Source organism: Rattus norvegicus, chromosome 1 (genome assembly GCF_021556685.1).
Source record: "Rattus norvegicus strain SHRSP/BbbUtx chromosome 1, alternate assembly SHRSP_T2T, whole genome shotgun sequence".
In the NCBI taxonomy this organism is placed as follows: domain Eukaryota; kingdom Metazoa; phylum Chordata; class Mammalia; order Rodentia; family Muridae; genus Rattus; species Rattus norvegicus.
Window position 1 is genome coordinate 136,575,010 of NC_141534.1, and position 23,546 is coordinate 136,598,555.

General features: G+C 48.4%; 1 protein-coding gene across 2 annotated transcripts; it reads right to left on the reverse strand.

Annotated features, from left to right (window-relative positions):
* Positions 1-10,506: 10,506 nt before the first annotated feature.
* Nr2f2 (nuclear receptor subfamily 2, group F, member 2) lies at positions 10,507-23,546 on the reverse strand. Of its 2 annotated transcripts, none has more exons than XM_087567611.1 (3): positions 23,084-23,546; positions 14,771-15,298; positions 10,507-11,989 (listed from the first exon to the last, which is right to left on the reverse strand). In XM_087567611.1, the coding sequence occupies exons 1-3, from the start codon at positions 23,124-23,126 to the stop codon at positions 11,715-11,717; spliced, it is 846 nt and encodes a 281-aa protein (XP_087423737.1). In that variant the 5' UTR covers positions 23,127-23,546; the 3' UTR covers positions 10,507-11,714. The 2 variants fall into 2 exon arrangements, with proteins under 2 accessions (XP_087423737.1, NP_542956.1); NM_080778.2 differs by lacking the exon at positions 23,084-23,546 and adding an exon at positions 16,902-17,527 and having other exon boundaries at positions 11,573-11,989.

Genomic DNA, 23,546 nt, shown 5'->3' on the forward strand with positions numbered 1-23,546 from the left:
CACGCACCTCTTCCTTTGTCATCCCCACTGTGGCTACAGATCTCCAGCTTCTCTCCAGGTAGCGAGCATCATCTCCTCCCCACCACTTTGCCATTTTGTATGTTTTGCTTTCCCTAGCAATTATTGAAAGAAGAGGGATGGTGGTGGGGGTGGGGTGGGGTGGGGGATAGAAAGGGAGAAAGGGACTAACTCAGATCAACCAGAATGTGTTTGTAAATAATGTGTATGGTAAGGAAAGATACCAAGGTGAAAGATGGCTCCTGGATAAAAATAGGCAAATTGGTTGGAAACTGATGAAATGGGCTTTCAGGAAATGGAGTTGGTGGTGGGAAGGAAGGGAGAGTGAGAGGAGGAGGGAGGGGGAGAGAGAGAATATGAATATGAATATACCAGCAATATTAAGCTTAGAGAAAAACAGCAAACAGCAGCCTGAATCCGAGCAGACTATGGAGATGCTAATGAGAGGAAATTAACCTTCGGGTTGGGTCCCTGACATGGGCTCTCCACTGAAAGTCTGACCCAGGGGCTGCCAGCAGCTTCTCTCTGCACCAGGGAAATTAGATAATCACTCTGAAACCCACCAGCCTTGGTACAAAGTAGCTAAGCTACTGATATGGGCAGCATCGAGCAACCAGCAGCTCTTTGCAATGAAAAGAAAAACAAATACACAGCTACTAACCCTGCAGTCAGAAGCAGAGAGCAAACGAAACCTGTCTAGGTTCTAGCTTTTTCTGGATGGTGGGAGTCACAAAGTCAAGGAAATTTGAAGTCACTTTCTCCTTTTGGCTCTAGTCAACCACCAAAGAATTCTGAGACCAGGGCCTCAGCGAGAACACGTAAGGGACAAAATGAATTTTTAGGTCTAGGAGCACTACCACTGGGCCGGAGAATTTCTGACTGGCCAGAAGGAACTTAGTGGGTCAGGGTGGTGTTTGGTAAAGAAGAGAGCTGATGAAGAGAAAGGACACAGAAACAACAAACCAGACTACAACAGGAAATTCTTAAAAGTGGTCCTCTGTTTTACATACATACATACATACACACACACACACACACACACACACACACACACACACACACACACACACACAGGGGGGGGGTGGATTTTATTAAACAAGTAAACCAACAACTGAACTAAACACATTTCTGCTTCCACCATAGGCTAAGAGGCATTGGAATCTTGGGCCTCCGATGACTGCTCATTCTCTCCCTCTCCCTTCCCCTTTTTTTCTCTGTAGTGTCACAATACCCCAGAAGTTCCTGATGAGGAGGTGGTTGGCTAAGCCAGGGACGACTCCTTATTGGAGTCTAGGAGGTCGTGTTTCCAAGTAGAGACATCAGCAAACCGCAATCTTAGTGACACTGACAGCGCAAAATTATGTTTGATGTTGGAAGGGGGAAAGGGGAAATATAAAATTAGCGCAGAGAAAATGTTTCCCAGACCTTCCAGCAATTAGGGCAGAAGTTTTCCGTGGTCATATCAGCGGGGAGTCTATGGAGCAGGGAGCTGTGACCTGCCTGGCTTGTGCCCTGGGTCTAAGCAAACGGCCCACCTGCCATGGAGTCTTCACTCCCTGGGAAGAAAAGAGACACTTCTGAAGGCCAATAGGGACACTACACTCTGCCCAGACACTTCGATAGGTTCTGAACCTTTTTGGAAAGGAAGGGATGTTCTAAACAGCCCATCCCGGAGTAGGTGATAGTTTAGCCTTGGGCTGGAGAAGGAGACAAGGGTGTAGATGTACTTACTGTCCTAGACACGCCCCTACAAGTGGGCGGTGATGGTGAGAACGTATTGAGGGGAAAGGTTTTTAAAATATATCAACACCCTTCTTTCCAGAACTATCTGCCTGCCTTTGCAGCCACTTATGGGCTATGTTGCTCCTCCTCTTTGTCTTCCAGGCTAGATATGCACCCCTCTATTTTCATGAAGGGGGAGGCAAAAAAAAAAAAGTGTACCAATATCTGAAGAGACTGCCCCAGAGACCGGCAGAGAAATGGAAATGGTGACACTTTGACAGAAGCAGCAATTTCTGCTCAATGTAGGTGATTACTCATGAAATTATTTTTAAGAGAGAAAAGGGGAGAAACAAGAAAGACCCTCCCTTTGCACTGGTTGTAAAGACTAAATTTTTGGGGGCGAGGGGGAAAAAAAAGAATAAACTTTGCCTTTGTTGGAAAAACTGTGTACATTGCTGGATATTAAGCAGTTTCTCTACTTGGTGTAAGACTACAGGAGTACGAAAAAGAAAGTAATGAATGAAAAACCCATTGCAAATAATACAATTAAAAAGTAAATTTACTAAGAAAACCCGAAAACAGAAGCTAAAAACGGGAGACAAGAAACTACCATGAAGACAGAGAGGAAATAGAAAAAAAATTTTGATTACCATTGAAGAATTCAAAGGGTAAACTGGAGGCAGAGCAGCCATCATTCCTTACGACATTCCTAACTAGACCACCTTCCTTTTTAAAAGGAGGGGAGCAGCTAGCCCTGGAGGTTGTAGTTTTACACTTGTATTTTAGCAACAAGTATCAAAAGATCTAAACTAATTGATTGCCGAGTCCCTTGGCCCTCCTCCAAACAGCAATATAGATTTAATTGTATGTTGCTTAAAACTCCATTTCTTGAACAGTGTGAAACATGTAATAAAAGCCATACGCCATATTGAAGATCCCCCCCCCCTCCGCAAAAGCATAAATACTCAACTGACACTTGGAAGAAAAGCAAAACAGCTAATACCCCTAATGGGTTAAAATTGGGGGGAGCATCTGAAAGGGGTAGCTACATAATAAAATTTAAACTGTTAATCCATTTTAACTCGTTCAAAATAACCTGCGGTTGTGGGTGGTGTTTTACTTCGGAGGGGTCATGGCGAGGAGACCCCACACCATACACCTGACTTGTTCAGAAGCGGTCCATCAAAACCGCATTCCACTTAAGGAAAGAAGTTCTGTCCTTCCGAACAGGGCTAGAACAAATCCGAAAGTTGTATCTCAACTACCGGGCCAGGAGTTCTCTGGCCAAGAGCCTTGGGAAGCCCCTCAGCCGTCCTCCTTCTCCTCTGGCCTCAGTCAAATCTCCCTGCAGTCGTTGCCGAGAGCTCCTAAACGCACGGCGACAGTCTCCTTCTGCCCCTCCCGGACAGGCCCTGTTCGCCCCATTGTCCTCTGTTATCCGTGACCCGTGGTGGCTTTCCCAGTATAAAGCCAACCCAGGTGCCCCCTCGGGCAACAGCATCAAGAAGAAGGGAAGAGCCCCGGCGCCACGCCTGCGATTTGGTCCGGGATCAAGCGCGGCAGCCAAGTTCCTGGCCGCCATAAAGCAGGAGGCTCCGAGCATCGCATCGCGGGCCGTGCCCTGTCGCGGCCACGAGGGCTGGCTGCAGGCGGAGAGCCGTAAAAATCCACGTGAGCTGCCCCTCCTCCTGCTACCCGCAGCGGCCCCTGACACTGCAGCATTGAAGCCAGTCCGGAGGTCCCCAAGGTCTCCAAGTGTGACAGTACTCAGCATAGCGGGTAGATGGCACAATTTTCTAACATTTAGAGAGAGGAACCCACGCTGGGAGCAATAAGTCCATTTAAAAGCCCTTTATTTAAGAGGAACAAAGATAACTGACAAGCGAAGTACAGAGACATCTCAATGAAATTTCCAAAGAAGAAAGAGAATTCAGAGGCCAAAGCAAATTCGAACTGGGCTTGATGGAACAGGCCAGCACTTTCTCCCCCGCCTCAGGAAAAAAAAAAATAGGGGGTAGAAAGAGAAAAGACAAAAAAAGAAAAGAAAAAGGGAAAATGTGGTAGTTCATGGGACTGTGGGTGTTAAAGATCACAACTCAAACCGATTTCTGAAAATCCGTGGTCCAGAGAACTTTAATTGGCCGGGTGGACACGGCTGGGTCAGGTTTTAGAGAAACAGGATCAGTTTAGGGGGAAAGGTCTCAAAGTTTTGCTCCACTCTTGAAGGTTACCTCTGGTTGGTCTCAGTGGGATTAAGGAGTCCGAGGTAAGGTGGAGAGGCCTACTGGAGCCTCTACGGAGGCCTGAAGACGGGAATCGTCTGTCCTAGAGCTGTACCCATAAGCCATCCAGCCAGGATCCTAGGCCTCTAGAATCTGGTCAAAGCCAGGACATTTAGGCTTCACAATTGCAGATTCAGGAACAATTGCTATCTCTGCCAAACCAAGAAGGATGCTGGGGCACTCAGTGATGTCTCACAGCAAAGCCAAGACACTTCATCTTGCTCCCTAGAACCCTTCTCCCCCACTGCCCACCTGCAAATCTGTAAGCTAGGTACCCCCACACTCTCCCAGAGAAAGACCGAAGGCCTTTGACGGAGGAGGAAGGGGTTAGACACCAGGAGATGGATGAGACCTCCCTTCTAGTCCTCCCAGGTCGGGAGTTGGCCCTAGCGACCCTGACCTGCCTGCCTAGCTTTGGGAAGGGGCACAGCGGCTAACGCCCGCAGGGGGTCAAATGATTGTATTTGGGTGGGTGCTCTCCGACATATTTGCTGAGTAAACCTCCCTCGCTGTGCTGAAGGCGAATCCCCGTTGATAAATCCATCATTACCGTTTGGATTCAGGGAGGCAGCCGCGCCACTAAATTCATCTTACATTTGTAGCGCTTTAATAGACATTTATTAAATGCTTTTAGAGAGAGGCATGGGGCGCGTGATTACATCCTAGTTATAGACAGAACATAAAGACCCACGTTAACACCCATTTGCAGGAAGGAAGGAAGAGGTGGGGAGGGGGTGGTAAGGCAGAGGGATGAAGCGTGGAGAGATGGGGAGGGCGGGGGCCATCGAGCCTGGGCGTTATTAACAAGGCTTGCCTGGCGAGGCGAGGCGCAAGGCAAGAGCCACGGGAAGTCTCGGGCTGTGGAGAGAAGCATCCGCTCCACTAGCAGTTCAGGGTTTCCCTTTCCTTGTCCCCATCAATTCCCGCATGGGGGTCTCCTATTCTCTCTGCCAGAGCACAAGGGATGCCCACACTGCCTCCGCCCCTCTCTTCACTTTATATCATGTCTCACCAGCTAAACTAGGAAGACATGGGGGGGGGGCTTACCGAACTTCAGAGTCCTAAGACCCTGTTTAGGACACCCTTTGCCTTACATCTCCCAACAAAATAAGTACAGAGCTAGGCCAGACCTTTAGTAGTATAAGCAGATGTTTCCACCACCCAACAGTGCATCCCCGCTGGCTTAGAGGGCTCTTAGACCTGGCAAGTTGGACGGCAGGATTCCTCCTCTGCCCATCACCTCCGAATAGTCCCTATAAGCCTTGGACGATCTCTTAACTGAGAACTTGTCCTGGGCTACACCACCACCACCACTCCCACTCTGAATGCTGAGCCTGAAGGAGTGCCCAAGACGTTAAAGGGCCTAACGCTTTCCAGAGAGCCCCAAATGGCACAGTGCTTCTATTCCGAGAGCCTTGCGATGGCTCTCAGCTCGTCCTCACTCCCTGGGGACACAGCCGCCGACCCCATCCAGCTTAGCAGCGGACCGAACTCTCGGCCCTTCCTGGCTCCCGGTAAGGAGCACTTCCGCTATCTCAAAGTTGCCATAAGAAAATAAATACAAGTGACATTGTACTGGGCCACAAAGCTCATTAGTTCGTTGTCCAGGCCTAATAAAGGAACAGAAGCGCAAATTATAGAGTTCAGCTTCAACACACGCTCTGTCACCCGAGATCAACGTAGCGCGAGCCTGATTCCAATTGCCCCGAACTTGCTGTGCAGTTCGCCCCCCCACCCCCTCCTCACAAGCAGGAGGTTGGGTGGAAAAATATAGTTCCAAAGGGAGTAATGATCAAGCTTTTCCTCTCGGAAGCCTGCGCCACCTCATTTCCCATCAGTAATCCCAATAAAATTAACGTCGTGGCTGCAATTGAAAAGAGGAGAGCCCGCGACACTCCTGAAATAACACACTCTTCCCAGCAAAAGGTAAAAAGCAAAACGGCCCTTTGTTCAGCTAATTAACGAAGGACCAACTCCGAAAGCACATGTGTTTGCTTAGCTAATCACAAGCATGTTTCTTTCAAGAAATGTCATTTTCAGGGGCCAATGGGGTGGGGTGGGGGTTGGAGAGAGGGACACTACTCCCATAGGCCCTTTTTGCCTTGGGCATCTCTCACCCGGCCTAAGATCCTGAGGTGGAATCCAGCAACCATCTCTGACACCTTTTTTCTCCTCTGCCCAACCCCAGAAGCCCAGTAGTAAGGGACCTCCCCAGTTAGCCTCAAAGCCAGACCTGCAAGTCACTAGGCTGAGGCGGGGGGAGGGGTAGTTTTAATGGCACAGATGCCATATTAAATGAGGCACTTTTACAATTCACATTGAATGGGACGCTAACTTATTACAAGTGTGTTATCAGAAGGACGATAAGATTTATAACTCCAAGAGTCAGCTTTGCGCCTTAATGACAATGGATACTGGGGAGGAAATCTGTTCTGGATTAGAGGAGTTGGGAGTCCCTTCCCAGTTTTCAAGTCTTTACGGATGCATCCAAGAGGGCGCATACCAGTCTGGCCCTTTGTGTGTGTGTGTGTGTGTGTGTGTGTGTGTGTGTGTGTGTGTCTCCAAAGGATAGATTCTCCCTTTCCTGTTTCATCAGGAAACTGGGGCTGCTTGAAGAGTTAGCACCCAGCTCAGCTTTTTAGCTGGAGCGTGAAAGGGAAAACAAGAGGAGAGAGAAAGGAGACTGAATAGGACTTAGGAGTGAGGGTGGGATGGCAAACAGTCCTGAGCCCTCCCCTTCGGAGCAGGAAAGCCCTTCCCCATCTTTCTTTACCATACAAAAGATAGCTTTCCCCTAAACCAATACAGTCAACAAACTTTAAAAAACCGGGGTCCTATTACAAACCAACGCCCAGCACTAACTGCTTTAAAATTACTGCATAATTAGATTTAGTTGAATTTCACCATTAATTAGGCAGCCGCACTGCGGGGAGCCTTTGAAATCTGAGAAAATGGGAAAAATCATCTGAAGCACGTTTTTTTTTTTTTTTAAACCCAACTTCAATAAATCTTGACGGGGCCTGGGATTCAGAGTAGCTCACTCCCCACCCAGGTGGTTGATGGGGTTCCCTGGGCCCAGGCTAGGTTTGGAACTGGACAGGGAAGATGATTTCCCCCATCGAACCATGGTGGATGGGTCCCAATTTAGGGTCTCTAAAGAGGCCTGGGAAGACTTTCTGGGAGGCCAATCTGTGCTCCTGCCGTCCTGGCCTGCTCTCAAGCCTACTAGAGAAAGTGATTCTCTCTCTGAAGATGCTCTCTAATCAGGAGGCTCGTTTTAGGAGAACTCTCACAGAACTGGACCCTGCGATCACTCTCATGGAAGCGGGTCTAGGCCCTTTTTCGGTTCTACCCACCAGTCACATCTCTAACAAATCTCTATCAAAGCCACCCTTCTCACAACTTTGACGAGTAAGCAGCAAGTTGTACGAACGTCAAGCGAGGTTCGCAGCTCTTTCCCCCTCTTCCCTGCCCCCAAGCGGGTCCCAGGCCCGCTTGAAGCCTAGCGCAGCCTCTGCTTTAATGAGCGCGGGGAACTGACCCAGGTCTGTAAATACTGGCTTCTCCCCCTCCCCCTATACCATTCAAACACTTAAGATCGTTTGTGGGTACCGATTTTTATTCTTCGCATTTGATTCTGGAAGGAGAGGGTGCATGAAATCAACTCTCCAGAATATATGGAGGGGGGATGGGGACGTCAAAAAAGAGGGGTTAGGGTCCTCGGTCACCAACATTTTCTCTGCAAACGCTATTGCTTTAATTACACAATAATCGAGGGCTGCTCTCACTTGCCAGCCAGAGTTTAAAAGAGGGATTTCTGCCTGCAGACCGAATGGCCCTTAGTCCTCCCTCTACCCCCTTTTTTTTTTTTCTTCCTTTTTGGTAACCAATGTGTTTTCTATTACTCGGCCGTGCGGTGCCTGGCAGCCGGCGCTCGCGGTGCATTGGGAGACGCCATGTTGGCTCAGCTCATAGGACCAAGTCAAAAGCAGGCTTACAGGCAGAGTTTTCACACGCTCAAGCTCCCCCTGACCGCCCCCCGCCCCCACCCCCCGCCCGTCGCCGCTCGGTGCACGTCCCGGGAGAGCAGCTGGGCGCTCTCGGCACCCCGGACTTTCCCGGGCTAGGGCGGAACACTGCAGCGCAGGCGTTGGGGGCGGGGGCGGGGGGCCAGGCACTTTCCCGCAGCCGCTGCCAACTCCCGACCCCGTCCCCGCCGCCCGCCCGATGCTACACCAGGCCATCGCCACTGACCCAGCTCCGGACATCGCCCGCTAACTTTGAGCCCCAGCCGCTCGCCCCCCGCCCCCCTCCCCGGGCCAGGCCAAGCACTACGTGAAAGGCCGAGGTAGGGCAACCGTGAGCCAAGCGAACTGGGTAGAACCCCCCTCCTTCTCCCCCGAAGCTCAATCTTCTCCCAGGTTTGTTTGAAAGTGGCAAGAAGGAGCGATCGCCCCTCTCTCTCTCCTCGGACCATTGTTGCATTTCGCGTCTAACTGGGTTCTCTCACACCACCGAGCGCCAGGAGGAGGGGGAGTGGGGTTGGGAAAAGAAATAAAGCGAGCTCAGATCAGATGGAGGAGGAAAAAAAAAAAAAAACCCCAGCAAGGAAAAAGAGACACTTAAAGGGAAAGAGTCGCCATGTTTAGCAGCTTTTTAAAAAGATCTCGTCAATTTCACACAGAACGCACTCGCTGGGTCCCAGCCCTCGTCTTTTGTCTAATTCAGTCGCAGCAAAGATCTTTTGTTCTAACTCAGCGTGAAAAGAAAAACTTTCTTTAAATGCAATAAACTTAAACCGAACTCAAGACTCTAAACAGATCCTCCTCCGGCCACTCTAAACGTATACAAGGGGTTTTATTTTAACCCGTTGAAAAATTTTGAGTCCTGTTTTTTCTGCCTCGAATACCCCCAAGCTCATCGCTGAAACTTAAGAGTCAGAGATTTTTTTTTCAACGCCTAGAACACATACTTAAAGGCATAATGAAACAGGGACTGTCTTTTGCTTTGAAAATCATAAATTATAATTTAATGCCAATAATAATTTACAACAAATGGCTGTTTACAATAAGCTAACACAAAACAAACAAGGAAAAGGGCCCGTGTTTTGCTTAGTGGAGAAACTTCACACACTCACATGGGTAGCACTTGCAAGAGGGGAAAATAAGCAACCAACAAACCCTCCATCTACAGGTCAGATGCTGTGCTGTAAAACATACTTATCTTCGTATTCATATTTATATATATATCTATATATCTACAGAGGGAAGTTGGGGGTCAGACAGAGATATCTGCCTAAATCAGGGGAGTTTTCAGGTCTGCACTTTATGCACCAGAACTGAGCATCAAACTTTAATGTACTTGGCAGACCGATCTCTTTTCTTTCACCTCTGTCATCAGCCCCCTCCCTCGTTTTAGGATTAAACCACAACAAGGTAAAAGTATTGTCAGGGAGGGCAGCTTGGAAAATCTAAATAAAAACAAATTACAAGTTCCCAGCACTAAGCTTTCTCCAAACCAGGAAAAGAGAATAAGGGACTGAACTGAATAGTTGACTTCCCAAATCAGCACACCCTGTAAAAGTTTTCTTTATTCTCTCTCTCTCTCTCTCTCTCTCTCTCTCTCTCTCTCTCTCTCTCTCTCTCTCCCTCCCTCTCAAAGAAAAATTGGTTTCTAAGACCTAAGGATCCTAGAGCAGTGCAGATTTTTATACAAGCTGAAATGTCCAAATTTTCATGGTTTATGGTTTTTGTTTTTGTTTTTGTACATAACTCCAATGATAAAGAGTCCCTTGACCTGTGGCCATGCTCTCACAGACTGAAGAGGGAGGGGGAGGGGAAAGGAAGGGCAACTCAAGTTATCATATATATATATATATATATATATATATATATATATATATGAAGTAACAGACCCTTCATCGCTAGCAGCTACATTACTGTATTCAAAATCGTCTCAACAGTCACGCTAGATGAGAACCACAGGATATTTTTTTTTTAAATCACACTTACTTAAGGAAAAACTCATTGCAAACAACTGCCTTCTATTTAGAGTTCTGTGATTAGCTTTCTTGAACAGTCCTCTGCATAACTGTCAGAAATGTACAAAAGAGCATTTTTTCTGATCATAAAATAGATACTGATCTCAAGATTTCTAATACTTTTCACAATACCTTCCCTAAGCAGGCACTTAAGTGTGACTAATATAAGGGCCCTTTTTTTTTTCCTGGAAAATCCATTTTTAATTAAAAGGAGGATTAGGTGAATGGGGGTGGCTTACTATATCAGTGTGGCACTTCCTAAACCATAGATAAACCATTAACTTCAGCTCCCCCCCACACACCCAAATTAAACAGGCAAATACACTAGTCTACCTTTGAACAAACTGATTGAAGGAGTAAACAAACGGGGCCCCCGCTGGCCCAGTGAGAACTCACAGGGGCTCAGCTCGATGCACAGACAGTGAGTGGGGACAGCCAAGCAGGTTTCAGATATCAAATAATATTTTAATTTCTGAATACTTTCAATTTTCCTTGGAATATAACACACAAAGACTCGACCAAACAGTTCAGTTATTATAACTTTTACAGTATACAGAAAGGTTGCACTTAAAAAAAAAAAACCTTCAGTTTTTTTAAAAACACAAAGTGTAAACTCTAAGATACTGAATCAATCACGTCACCTATAAGTGCCAACAGTGTTATTTTGTCATGCTGATTTCAATGGTACTTTTTAAAAAGGGGGAAATATCAACAATTATAATACAAAGGGCTTGCAAATATACAAACAGATATAGGATTCATAACAATTCAAGAACTAAGGGGGGGGGACCCAATTCAAATTACAAAAGTTCACTTTTTATTCAAAACCTCAGCTTGTGTCTTGGACACGTTCCTTGGCTGCCAATAAATGCCACAGTTCCTTCTCTTAAAATATTTTTTTTAAAAAGCTAGGTTTGTCATGGTATGGGGTGGGGGTGGGGAAGCTAAGTGTTGATGTGATCCCTCCAGCTTGCTAATTAGAGTGCTCAACTTCTCCTAAAAAAAAAAAATTTGGCCACCACTTGTAAGTGCATTTCCACAATCTCTGAGTTGCCTTTTAAAGTTTTAGGTCTTCCTATGCTATTTTCATGGACTCAGTTTTAATTCTTGCAGAACATATATTTTAATGATACACAGTTTTTAAGAAGCCAAGATTATATCAAAACTTATTATAGAACCACAGAATAAACTGGTTTGGAACCAGAAAAGTTAAAAAAAAAAAAAAAACAGCTAGAGGTACATAGACACAGGACAATTAATAATTTGGAAAAAAAATGACTTACTTTGTCCATTCTGCTAATTTTCTCCCAATCTCTTAAATGCACTTTTAGCAATATTTTTCAAAAATTTACCAAAAAGAAAAAAAAGACTAATTTTCTTTTTATACAAAAATGATAAGTAGCAAGTTGTTCTGCCCAACACAGGAGTTGTTTTCTTTTTTTTAATGCATTCTGTAAAAGTTCATTTGGCAGTCTCTTTCTCTTTCTTTCTCTCTGTCCTTTTTTTGAAATCAAAGTCCATTAAGTTCTTCCCCTCTCTTCTTTTAGCAAACTTGTAACATCCTTTCTTAACAGAAGGAAATTAAGCAAACAAAAACCAGTCTTTTGCCTTTTCTTTCTCTGTTTCACTCCCCCTTATTTTGATTTATTTATTTATTGAATTGCCATGTATGGCCAGTTAAAACTGCTGCCGGACAGTAACATATCCCGGATGAGGGTTTCGATGGGGGTTTTACCTACCAAACGGACGAAAAACAATTGCTCTATGACTGAGGAGGAGACCGTGCGGAGGGAAGGGAGACGAAGCAAAAGCTTTCCGAACCGTGTTGGCTGGTTGGGGTACTGGCTCCTAACGTACTCTTCCAAAGCACACTGGGACTTTTCCTGCAAACTTTCCACGTGGGCTACATCAGACAGACCACAGGCATCTGGAAGAAAGTTTTTAAAAAAAGTGGGAAAAGGGGGGAGGGAGAGAATTCATCAGATTAAGAGGTTTGAAATGGGTCACCTGAGGTGTGCCTACAGTGCCCTGTCAAACTGCCCCATCCAGAGTTGGAGGAAATGCTTGTACACTGAGAACTTCAAGGAGGAGGAGGGAGGTGACAAAGCTTGAGATGGTCCTGGAGTGTTTACTTTAAAATAAAACACGCTTGGGTGGTGGCAGTGTTTCATTGCCCCAGTCCTCAGGCTGGGTCATTGGGGGGCCCAGGAAAGAGTTCACCGATGCAAAGTACCCAGACAGACAGACAGAACCCAACTATTAATACTTCTTTCCCCATCCTCTGAATTTGGCTTATTATATAGTGTGCATAGGGGTGTGTGTGTGTGTGTGTGTGTGTGTGTGTGTGTGTGTGTGTGTGTGTGTGTGACAACCTGGCCCAGCTTTCAGTAATGGCGTCCAAGACCCTGCCTCAGATTCTCCCCAAAGAGGGCGACTCATTTTTCTCCAGTCTTTGAAACTGATTTAAGTGGCCCTTTAAAACTGATCTTGTCAGTTTAGCCTATTGAAGGGCAGCCATGCAAACTGTGATCTCTCTGTTCATTTGAGCTGTTTCTTTCCCCTCCTTTTCTTCTCTCTCCCTTTTCTCCCACCCCCCTTTATATATTTTTTTAAAGCTCAGGTCTCTCCAAGAAGCATCCCCCCTCCCTGTTATCTTCAGGAAAACACCCCCCCCCATACGTGAAATTACAATAAGTGCCTTTGAAATGAGAGGCTTCTTGGTGAAGGCAGCTCAGGTTGTGACCTGACCTTTCAGGGCTCCCCAGACAAGACTGGGGTTAAGACATGCATATTGTGAATCATTAGAACAGATATTCAAAAACAGTCACCAGCACCAGAACACACATGTAACCTCCTCCACTGTGTCCAGGACTTCATGTGTCTACAGAATGCCTAGGTGTCTGTGGTCAGGAATGAAAGATCTGTTTGTCTAGAGCGCCTTCCCTCCTGCTTGGAACTGTGTGTCTCCCTCTGAATCAGATAACAGGGACCTTTATCTCTTTGTGAGGCCATCTGCATTCTCCACACAGGCCTCCACATCTTGCAAACAGTAATAAATTAAACTGTTTCGTCAGTGCCAGGCAATTCTTCCCTTGAAAGACCAAGGGGAAAGGGGAAGAATTAACAATGATATCAAGAAATTAGCAACCACCTCCATCATCTGAGAACATGGACCCGTATCAAGTTATGAGAAGGTGGCTAGGGGACAGGACGAGCCTGCCACTACATTTGTGTCAAGCAGACAGTCTCTGGATAGGACAGGTTCATGAGAAGAATAAGCCAGACTCAACTCTCTGCATATAGCTCTGGCCTGGCCAGAGTGGTGCCCTCTGATTGATTATCTGAGGACTTTGGATGGCAGGGTTTGGGGTGACCTGGTGTGTGTGTGTGTGTGTGTGTGTGTGTGTGTGTGTGTGTGTGAAAAAGTAACTCATACAAGACAGCAGGTTCAGAATGAGTCTGTAGGACATTCAGCTAAGGATTTGGTTACAGAGTTCTTTAAACAATAAAGAAGAGACCGTGGTCCTCCTATCAGTTGGTCCCATAAATTCACAGTCTTTTCTAGTTTTCTGATTTTAAGGTTAAAGATCTGGAGTGAGTAACTAGGTTTCAGGCCTTGACAATGTCCAAATGTTTGTAGCCAGGGATTCCTTTTGATTCTCGTCCATGACAAAGAAATCAGCTGGAAGTTAGTACAAGAATGTGAAGGGTGGGGAGACATTCCCACCCACCTGGGCTATGGCTGAACTGAGACTGGAGGCAGCCAAAAGTCTCAGGTGTGGCCCGAAATGGAAAGCCAGACACTTTTCAGACATCATTTGGCCTCAAGAGTTAATGGATATCAGATCTGTTACTCACACAGGTTAAACTGCATGCAAACTCATTAGATTTCCTAATGCAGTCAATGATGGTTTATATCTCCAGCAACATATTCAGATCCAGCCCAAGTTGGCACACACTTTGGGTTGCTTCAAAATTGCCTGAAGTATTTGCCTGAGCAGGGAATGCAAGAGGCCAGCCTTCAGCCCCCTGCAGACACTCTGGGATTATCATAGTCCTTTAGCCCCTCCTGTCCCATTCTGACAGCACCCCCACCCCCGTTTCTCCTGACGGTCTGCATTATTTTTAATGAGAATGTGATTTTGAAAATGACTGCTCTCAGGTTGCAGTTGCCTGGAGCCCCCAACTCCTACTGAGTTCACAGGCAAACTTTCTCCTTGCAGGGACAAAGTTTCTCCTACAGAGATCATGCCAGGGCAGCAATGTGCCCAGGGCCATCTTTTCGAGGTCCCATTCAGGGTGAAGAAGAAGAAGAAGAAGAAAAAAAGAAGCCCAGAGCATGAGGAGATTGCCTGGGGGCCAACTAGGCCCAGAAGGCCTGGGCTTAGGGAGGAAGCGACAGAGTACATTCTAGGTTGGCTACTGCATGAGAGGAAGGGGCCTGAGGAGTCCTAAGGCCTCGTATGTATGTATGTATGTATGTATGTATGTATGTATGTATGTATGTATGTATGTACGTCTCCATACATAAGGACGTATGGAGCAACCTTCTGCATCCCAGGACAAGCCAGCAGTTATATCATGTCCTCACCTCAAAATGCACTCTACACTTTGATCTTTTAAGGGGGAAGTTGGGCTGGCCATTTTTCCAAGGCCTTAACTCTGCCCTGGCAGTTCTTGGGTACCTGAGAACAGGTCTCCTTCCTACCTGAGGTGAACAGGACTATGGCCTTGAGGCAGCTGTACTCGGCGGAGTCGACGTGCAGTGCCTTGAGCTTCTCCACTTGCTCTTGGAAGATCCGTATGTGGTCCATAAAGGCGACCACCCGGTCGGCTGACATGGGTGAAGCGTGCAGGCCAGCAGCGGCAAGGAGCGGGGCAACATGGAGGGGCATGGAGCACTGTGCTGCATTCAACACGAACAGCTCGCTCCAGGTGAGGCGAAGGAGGGCCACCTGGTCCGTGATCTGCAGGTCAGGGAAGAAGGGGATGTTCCGGGCCCACTCAACGGCGCTGAAGAGCATCCGTGCGGCCAGTTCGCAAATGTTCTCGATGCCCATGATGTTGTTAGGCTGCATGCACTGACTGCCGAAGCGCGACGTGGGGTAGGGCTCCGCGCGCAGCAGCAGGGAAATATATCCGGACAGGTACGAGTGGCAGTTGAGGGGGTCCCCGTTGGTCAGTGCAAACTGCCCGTGAGTAGGCTGGGTGGGCGGCATCCTGCCCCTCTGTACAGCTGCAGGAGGAAAGGAGACACTCCACAGTTAATGATCAGCCTTAGTCCCGCATCCTTCTACAAGACACCAACCTGTCCCAGGCCCTAGAACAGCCAAGAAACAGGCAGGCCAGCTACAGAAAGACCAAGAGTCTGTTGGCCGGTTGGCCCGCAACCACTCCTCACAAATCACTTCCCCGGCCAGCTCTGATCGCCAGAGATCAACACTTGCCTGTGAGGCCCATCTACCGTTGGTCCGCCGAGGGCCCAGAATTGGTCACTTTGAATGGGGGGTCCCTGGAGCTGCAAGCAGTATGTAGTATATTCTGAGGGCACCTTTCATTTCATTTCATTTCTTCCTTTCTTTTTTTTTTAAACTGCTAAACAGCTTATATTTCTTATTGATTGGAAAAGGAACGAGATGAGAGTGTAGGGGGAGGGTGAGACGCTTTTGCACAAGACGTTAAGGTTTACCCCAGATGGCCTGTGGCCACCTCCGAACGACTGTCCCCAAACCTTGTAACCTCAATCCCAGCCCAGGAGGGAAACCCTGGCGAGAGACAGATCCTAGGTCTGGCGTCTTTGTCGGATCCGTGAGCTCAGCTCGGAGGAGTAGAGACCAGGGAGAAGAGGGCGGAGAGAGAGAGAGAGGCCGTCAGAGAGGAGAGGAAGCCGGAGAGAGGCTGGGAGCAGGAGTGGGGCGCTGGCGGAGCCCAGGCAAGGCCCGTGACGACCGGAGAAAGCCAGCGAGGCTCAGTCACCCGCTGTTATCTGACTGAGGACCCGGAGAGTCGCTCTCGCAGAAACACAAAGAAATCCCGGCAGTGGCTCGCTCCAACCCGCAGCCCGCGCCCGGCGCGGAGCGCGCCATTGGTAGAGCACTGTTCCCGGCTCTGGGATAATTTTATATCACAAAGACCCAACTGGCGCAGAGGGAAAGCAGCGGCCCAAGGCCCCTTGCCCACACTTTCCTACTCCCTACAGTGCTCTCAACGTTTCAAAAGTGAAAGGAAAAAAAGAAAACAAGAGGTATTTTTTTAAGCAGAATGTTAATCCATAGAGGGGTCACATGAGCTCTGCCCAGGCGGCAGCGTTAATACGGCGAAGTGCATAAAATTGCCATTTGTAATTTGAACCTCCTGTACAAAAGTACAATCTCAGGTTGGTTTTTTTTTTTTTTTTTTGAGAAGGTGGGGGTTGGGAGAGTGGTAAGGAGGAGGGACATATGTTGAACATGCAGGAAAAACAAGGAAAGGGAGAAAGAGAAGAGAGTGAGAGGGGACTTTAAAACAACAACAAACAACAACCCCATTCCTTGCAGAAAGGTGAACTCGAATGAACTCTCAATCAATGCAAAGGAAGGGAAAGCAGCCCGAAGAGAGAGGGAGAGAGGGAGAGAGAGGGAGAAAGAGTGGAGAAGGAAAGTCTGCTAAAGCATGCGGACTGTAGTGGGGGGTGGGGGCTGATCTGGGTTGCAGTGCAGACCCCGCTCCTAGTACCAAATCCCCTCCGACTGCAACACGGAGAGCTCGGGGCTTCTGTGTCCTTACCCAGAGCAGGCTAGCCAAACGCACCCAGGGCCCCGGGACCACGGGCGAAGGGGGAAGAAATGAGAAGCCGATACCTTCCCGTCTCATGCCCACTTTGAGGCACTTTTTGAGGCGGCAGTACTGGCACTGGTTGCGGTGGTGCTGGTCGATGGGACAGTTCCGGTTGGCGCGGCACGTGTAGCTCAGGTTCCTCCGCACGCTGCGCTTGAAGAAGCTCTTGCAGCCCTCGCACGTGAACTGGCCGTAGTGCTTGCCGCTCGACTTGTCCCCGCACACCACGCACTCGATGTGCTGCTGCTGCTGCTGTTTGTCGCTGCCTGGGCCGCCAGGGCCGCCCTGGCTGCCAGCCGCTGTCTGGGCCGGCGTGCTGGCCGGGCCCCCTTGGCCCGGCGTCTGTGGCGTGTGCGGGGCGCCAGGCGGCGGGCCCGGCACGGGCGGCGCCTGCGAGGCCTGGCTGCCCTGAGAGCCGGGCACCTCGTCCTGGGGGTCGCGCCACGTGCTGACTACCATTGCCATATCTATGGGGGCCGCGTCCGGACTTCTGCTCCCCTGGCTGCGGGCGGCGGCGGGGTGGCGGCGGCTCCCGGGTCTCGGGCTCCGGCGCGCCGCCTTTTGTGTGTGCGAGGGTGCGAGAGGGCGCGGGAGGGCGCCCCGGGTGGCTCAGGGCTAGTTGATTGAGGTTAGTTAGTTTTTCCTTTTTTGTTTTTGTTTTTGCTTTTGCAAAGTTTTGTCGATTGCTTGTCTGGCCCGGTGTGTTTTGTTTGTTTCCCTCGGCTCAGCTTTGTTGGTTTCGGGGGGCTTTCCGTCAAGAGGGGAGGGCAAGGGGACAGGGGAAAGCGAATGGGAGCAGAACGTGGAGAGAGGGAGGGGAGGGAGAGCTGCAAGTCGATTGTCTGGCTTCAAGACAGAAGTAGGAGGCAAAAAAAAAAAAAATCTCTCTAAAGATCTCGCTCGCTCTCACTCTCCCTCCCTCTCTCCCTCTCGTTCACTCTCTCGCTCTCAGATCTAGTGTGCAGCGGAGGAGTTGGAGGAGGAGAAGGAGGAGGAGGAAGAGGAGGAGAAGGAGGAAGAGGAGAAGGGAAGGCGACTGTCCGGGGGCCAAGTCCAGGGCAGCCCACAGTCAGCCATTCAGGAAAGCCATCGAAATCAGGAGGACTGGGAGAGCGAAGGCGCCGGGCGCGGGCGCGCCCTGGGAGCCAGGCAGGCCGGGGCGGAGGCCGGCGGCCCGCGGAGTGGCCGGAGCTCTGCCCGGGTCCGGGGGAATCAGCATGAAAGTGGTCCGCGTCCGGCGCTGCGCGGCGTCGTCCTGGCGCTGGGCCGCCGCCGCCTCTTGCCCCGGGCGCCTGGCGCGCGCCGCGCTCGCTCCGGACGCCGCCGCCGCCGCTCTCGGAGGCCGCTCGCTGCTCCCCGCGGGCCGCCCGGGCCGCCGCCGCCGCCGAAACCTCCGGGTCGGGCCCGGAGCCGCCGCGTCTAGCGCCGCCGCCGCCGGTGGAGTCGCTGCTGCTGCCGCTGCTGCCGCCGCCGGTGGAGCCGCTGCTGCTGCTGCTGCTGCTGCCGCCGCCGCCTCACACACATAGGGAAAGAGTCAACTCGCCGGCGGCGGGGGAGAGATGATAAGAGAGAAAGGAGGGCAGATCAGCACCTAGAAGCGCATCCTTCGTGCGCAGAGGGGGGAGAAACGGAGAGAAAGAATGAAAGAGGGAAGAGCAGCGCGGCACCCGGAGAAAGGAGGCAACTCCGGCAGAGGAGGAGGAGGAGAAGAAAACACACACGCGCGCACGCACGCACACACCGCGGAGAGAAAAGAGCAGAATCAAAGTGATCAAATATGCTAAAAAGGGGGGCGCGGGAGGGAATGCGATTTATAGGCGCCGGGGCTGGCAGAAGTGGCTTCTCCGCGATCAGCTCACTGAGCTCTCTATATAGTGAACTTTGACACGACTGCTGCAACTTAGCGCACGTTGCCATGGCGACGGCGCGCCTTATAAGGCAGCCGCCGGGGTTGGCCTGGCCCGGCGCGCGCGCGCCGCCCCCTCGTCGTCATTGGCCGGAGCGCAGCGGCCCCGCCACGGCGGCAGAGGGAACAGCCCGGTCCTAGCGCGAGCGGCGTCGCGACAGCCGCGCGGGGCGCGCGGGGACGGAGGGGGGCGGGGACGGGTGGCCGCGCTGCCCGGGCCACAGAGAGGGGGATGGGCCCGTGCGGGCCCCGGAACGCGGACCCCAGTCGCTCCGCACCCGGCACCCGAGGTTTCCGCCCGGGCGGCAAGACTAGCGCGCGGCGCACACAGTACGCCTCTTAAAGGCTCCGCGAGGGGTTGAGGATGGAGCCAAAGACTTAGTCTCTCTCAACTTGGCGATGCCTCTAAATGCGCAGCTCGCCGTCCACCCGGGACTCCCGGCGCATTATGTAGAGCCCACGATGCCAAAGACTGAATAATGCGCTTCCCTTCTTTGTAGAGGGGTACGCAGTGGAGGTGGCAAGGTGCCGGGATCTGGGCTTGCAAACGAAAGATTTGGCTGGATCGAGTGGTGGCAAATCCTTTGCTTAATGAACTCTCATCACTTGCTCGGTTTGGTAGCTCCTTTTTGTTTGTTTGTTTGTTTGTTTGTTTATAGGAAGAGAAACCGTTCCATATCTGCCTTTTTCTTTAGAGGGTTAATATTTTATAGATTTGTGGCCTGACATTTTAATTGCTCAAATGAAGCATCTCGGATGCTGAGAAACACCAGTAGACTTCACCTCATTGTTATGACGCAATTAAAATAAATTCCTCTCAACTTTATCCTCTCTTATTGGTTTTAGCTAGCTGGCCAGCCAGTGACCTGTCACACACTCGGTCATGAAAAGAGGGAGAAAGACCTTTCTGTCCGCTGATGGACAGGCGGAGGCAGCCGCTCAGCCTCGCCTGTGCACACCCTCTGTACACACATGTAAACGCACATGTATCAGATGCACATTAGTCAATGTACACAGACAAAGACGTCCGAGACGACGCTTCTAGGTCATGGAACAGTTGAATATGGACTTCATTGTAAATTCCCTTTAAATACCCATATAGTCATTAAAACACACTCAGAGAGCCTGCTCCAAATTGGAAATAATACCAGCATAACTCACAAGAGCCACAAACACGCCATAGTCTACCTCAAGAGAGCCATTGCAGAAAAAAACATCCCCAACTGCCCATGTCATTCTTCTCAAGACGCTCAAACCATTAATATTGCTGTGTCTTTGACTTTGTGCCTTAGTTTTAACCATAAAGTATACAGAATCAACCTCCAGGACACATTATATTCCACTGACTAAACTTGCTGTTTGATTAGGACCAGTTAGTTGATTGTGAGAATTCCATATTTGTATGAGAAATTTGTTTTTAATAGGGAATACTTTGAACCAAGTCAAAATTAAATTATAAGTCAAACAGGCTTACCTGTTTCAATTATGTTTTTATATATGTATCTATAAAAGACGCTGAGCTACAGGAGGGAAAAGAGGACACTACAAAGAGCAAATCAACAACTTTAGAAAGCATCCTTGGTAACAGAAATTTTTGCAGTACAACGTTACTTTAGTAAAATGAACTGAACGTGTAATTGACATGAGAAAGCTACGCGTTGGGGCAGTTCCTTTTATACATACAGGCAGAGTTCGAGACAAGGAGAACATGAAGACATGGGCAGGCAGAGGCTGACTTTTCGGCAAAGAAAAAAAATCATCCTATTGAAGCTCCAACCTGAAATCTTCCTTAGCCTTTTCCTTCTCTACTGAAATCACATATCGCACTAAGGTGGCAGGTGCTGTGACTATTTGAATGTTTTAGGAAATAACAATCTACAGCAGGTACTAGCCTATCATAGACCTGGTGGGTGATAAAGGTGACCAGAGTGAAGCCAGACTGAGCATTTCTGGCTGATTAGAGACACCATATAACTTTCTCCTACAAAGGACAAGAAAGATAAAAAATAAATCATTTCGGATAAGTCTTTTTTTTAAACATCTCTGATTTAAGGGATTATTTGATGCTACAAATGTCAGATGAGAGGCAAGCTCAGCATATAGTGAGACTGAGGTTGACACAGGAAATCTAATAGGTATCCCCATCTCAACTTAATATATGAGCATAATTGATTATGGAGAAATGTTAATGTTGCCTCTCTAGTGCAGCCATTTTTATGGCAAGATTACTTTTTATACACAACACACACACACACACACACACACAAACACGAAGAGATAATTTTTGGGGAGAAGTTTCATGTGTGTATGTTCTTCATTTTTCTAGCTAAAGAGATTACAGCCTTCAAATATCATATATATGTATGTATGTATGTATGTGTGTATATATATATATATATATATATATATATATATATGAATTGTAGAATTACAGCTAGCTAGGCACATAGTCACATAACTACCACGAAGTCAGAGGTGCTTCACTTGGTATTTTAGGACTCATTTAGCTATAGAAATGCTATTTAGAAAGGGAAGAAAAAAATCACCATATGAATTGTAGTTAATTTTACTGAGAGGTTGAAGAGACAAGACAGCCGAATTGGGGGTGGGGAGGAGCAAAAATATTTTTAAATGCCCTTCTTAAAGATGCTCAGCTGTCTTCACTCTAAGATTTAAAAGTCCTAAGGCTAACAGATACACATCTATGTATTATTATTTTTAAAAACTCAGTCAAGCCCTTTATAGCAAATGTAAATTTATTTTAATGAGAATGGTGGCAGTCTTTATTTGACTGGTCAAAGTTAGGGAAAAACATTTGTCTTAATTTGAAAAAAAAATCCTCAACTCCCAGGAATATGGTTTCCTTGCAGAAAGTGGTTGGCTGGTCTGTAATTCTTTACAGATTAAATCACAATATGAATACAGACCCCAGCAATGCCGAGTTTAACTCTAGGCTCAGTAGAATCCAGGATCCATTGAATTTCTCCTTTCCCTCAATCTAGTCGTGTGTGTTTTTCTCTTCCACCACACTGGAGCTCCGTGAATAGGGAAGGGGCTTCCATTGTGTCCCTCTGAACTTCCAAGTCAATGCAATTTTTAACCACTGGCTTGTGGTACTTTGAAAATCACCAGGGGCTGTCAGAGTTGGGTCCTCTGAAAAATTTACAGTGCTAAATCAGAGCATATGCTGGGAGGGAAAAAATTGCTTAAGATTGGAGTAAGTACAGTATCTGTCTGCCCCCTAGTGTAAGAGTCCTCGCTGCCTAAAATCCAACTTTAAAAGAAAAGGAGCCCTTAAAGGGAAACGACTTGGGGCTCATGTAGGCATAGGAGAATGAAACTTCTGTACATTTTAATCTGAATAATTCCTCAGGATTGAAAATTATTTGGCTGTGGCTTGGTTGGACCGCGCTGAGATCTCGCTGCCTCTACGTTTCCGGAGTCTCTAGTGAAGAGGTGATTTTTTTTTTTTTGAACTGGGTTTATGTGCGTCCTCCTCACCCCTCCTCTCTTTTTTCTTTCTGCCTCTGTCGTCTCTCTCGCTGGCTTTTTTTTTTTTTTTTTTAATGAAGAACCGTTCCATGAACATTTTGCACAGAGCACAGAATTGCTTCTAAAGTCAGTCCGGCGCGGTTGCAATAGACAGCAAAAAGGTAAACGTTTGCCTGAAATCCGCACGCCAGCTCCACCACCCCGCCCGATGGTGAGTACCCTTCTCCTTGCGATTCTCCTAGCTTAACAGAGCGCTCTCCTTCCGGAACCGCGGCCGAGGGCGCCAGGCAAGGCTTTGGTCCCTGCCCGCCTGCCTGCTTGCCTGCCTGTCAGCAGCACAAGGTTGCAAAATGAAGCGCAGAGGCAAATCGAACAGGAAATTCTGATACCCAAAGCCAGCCTAGCAGCCTCTTCGCTAGCAAACCCAGTCAATCTGCTGCTTGGAAAACCAGGCATATAGGATTGGTTTTAAGTCAGTTCTATGGAAGGAAATGAATTGAGAAGACAGGATGAGGAGATGGGAGGCAACCGCAGTCTTTATGCTTCGGTTTAATCATATTTTGGCAGCTTTGCAATTGTATCCCCCCCCTTCCACCTCTGCTACCGCACACATGTAATAAAATATGGCAACGCACTGAAATGACTGCCCCCAACCCCCCCAGACCCCTTCAACCACAGTCCGAGGCATTGCATACACGTTAGCAAAGCGATTTTCTGAAAAGCCCCAAGTCATCCCCAACCCCACACAGCACAAGGAGAAAAGTGAGAAAGAAGAGAAAGAGAAAAAAATACAGTAAGCAAACATACCAAAACCATATTTGCCTTGTTCAAGGTCCCAAACCGCTTGCATCTTCCTTCTAAACTGGAATAACTCTCCTTTAGTTTGGCGGGTGAAATAAACGCTTTGTTGGCCCCCTGAAAAGATGTGTCTTTGATAATTAAAGAGACTCTCCTCCTCGGTGTTTATCTAAGCGATTGTGCAAACTGATAAAAAAGTAGGCATTAGTCTGCAGGGAAAAAGAAAGGTGAAAGGAGAGATCCTCCACCTCAAGGAAGTGCTTCCCTGTGTACCAGGCGCTCTCAGCCGTTGGAAAAGCCTGCACACTAACTTTAGAGAGAGAGACGGCTTCAGGGAGCTTTGTACATAGCTGCTGAGGAATGCAAGCCTCGCCTTTAAGAAAAAAAACCCCAAACCGTAGGTAGGAGATGTCTGGAGTGATCCTTGTCTCTCATCTGATGCCTTAGAAGGAAGAGTGCGTTGTTACACCTT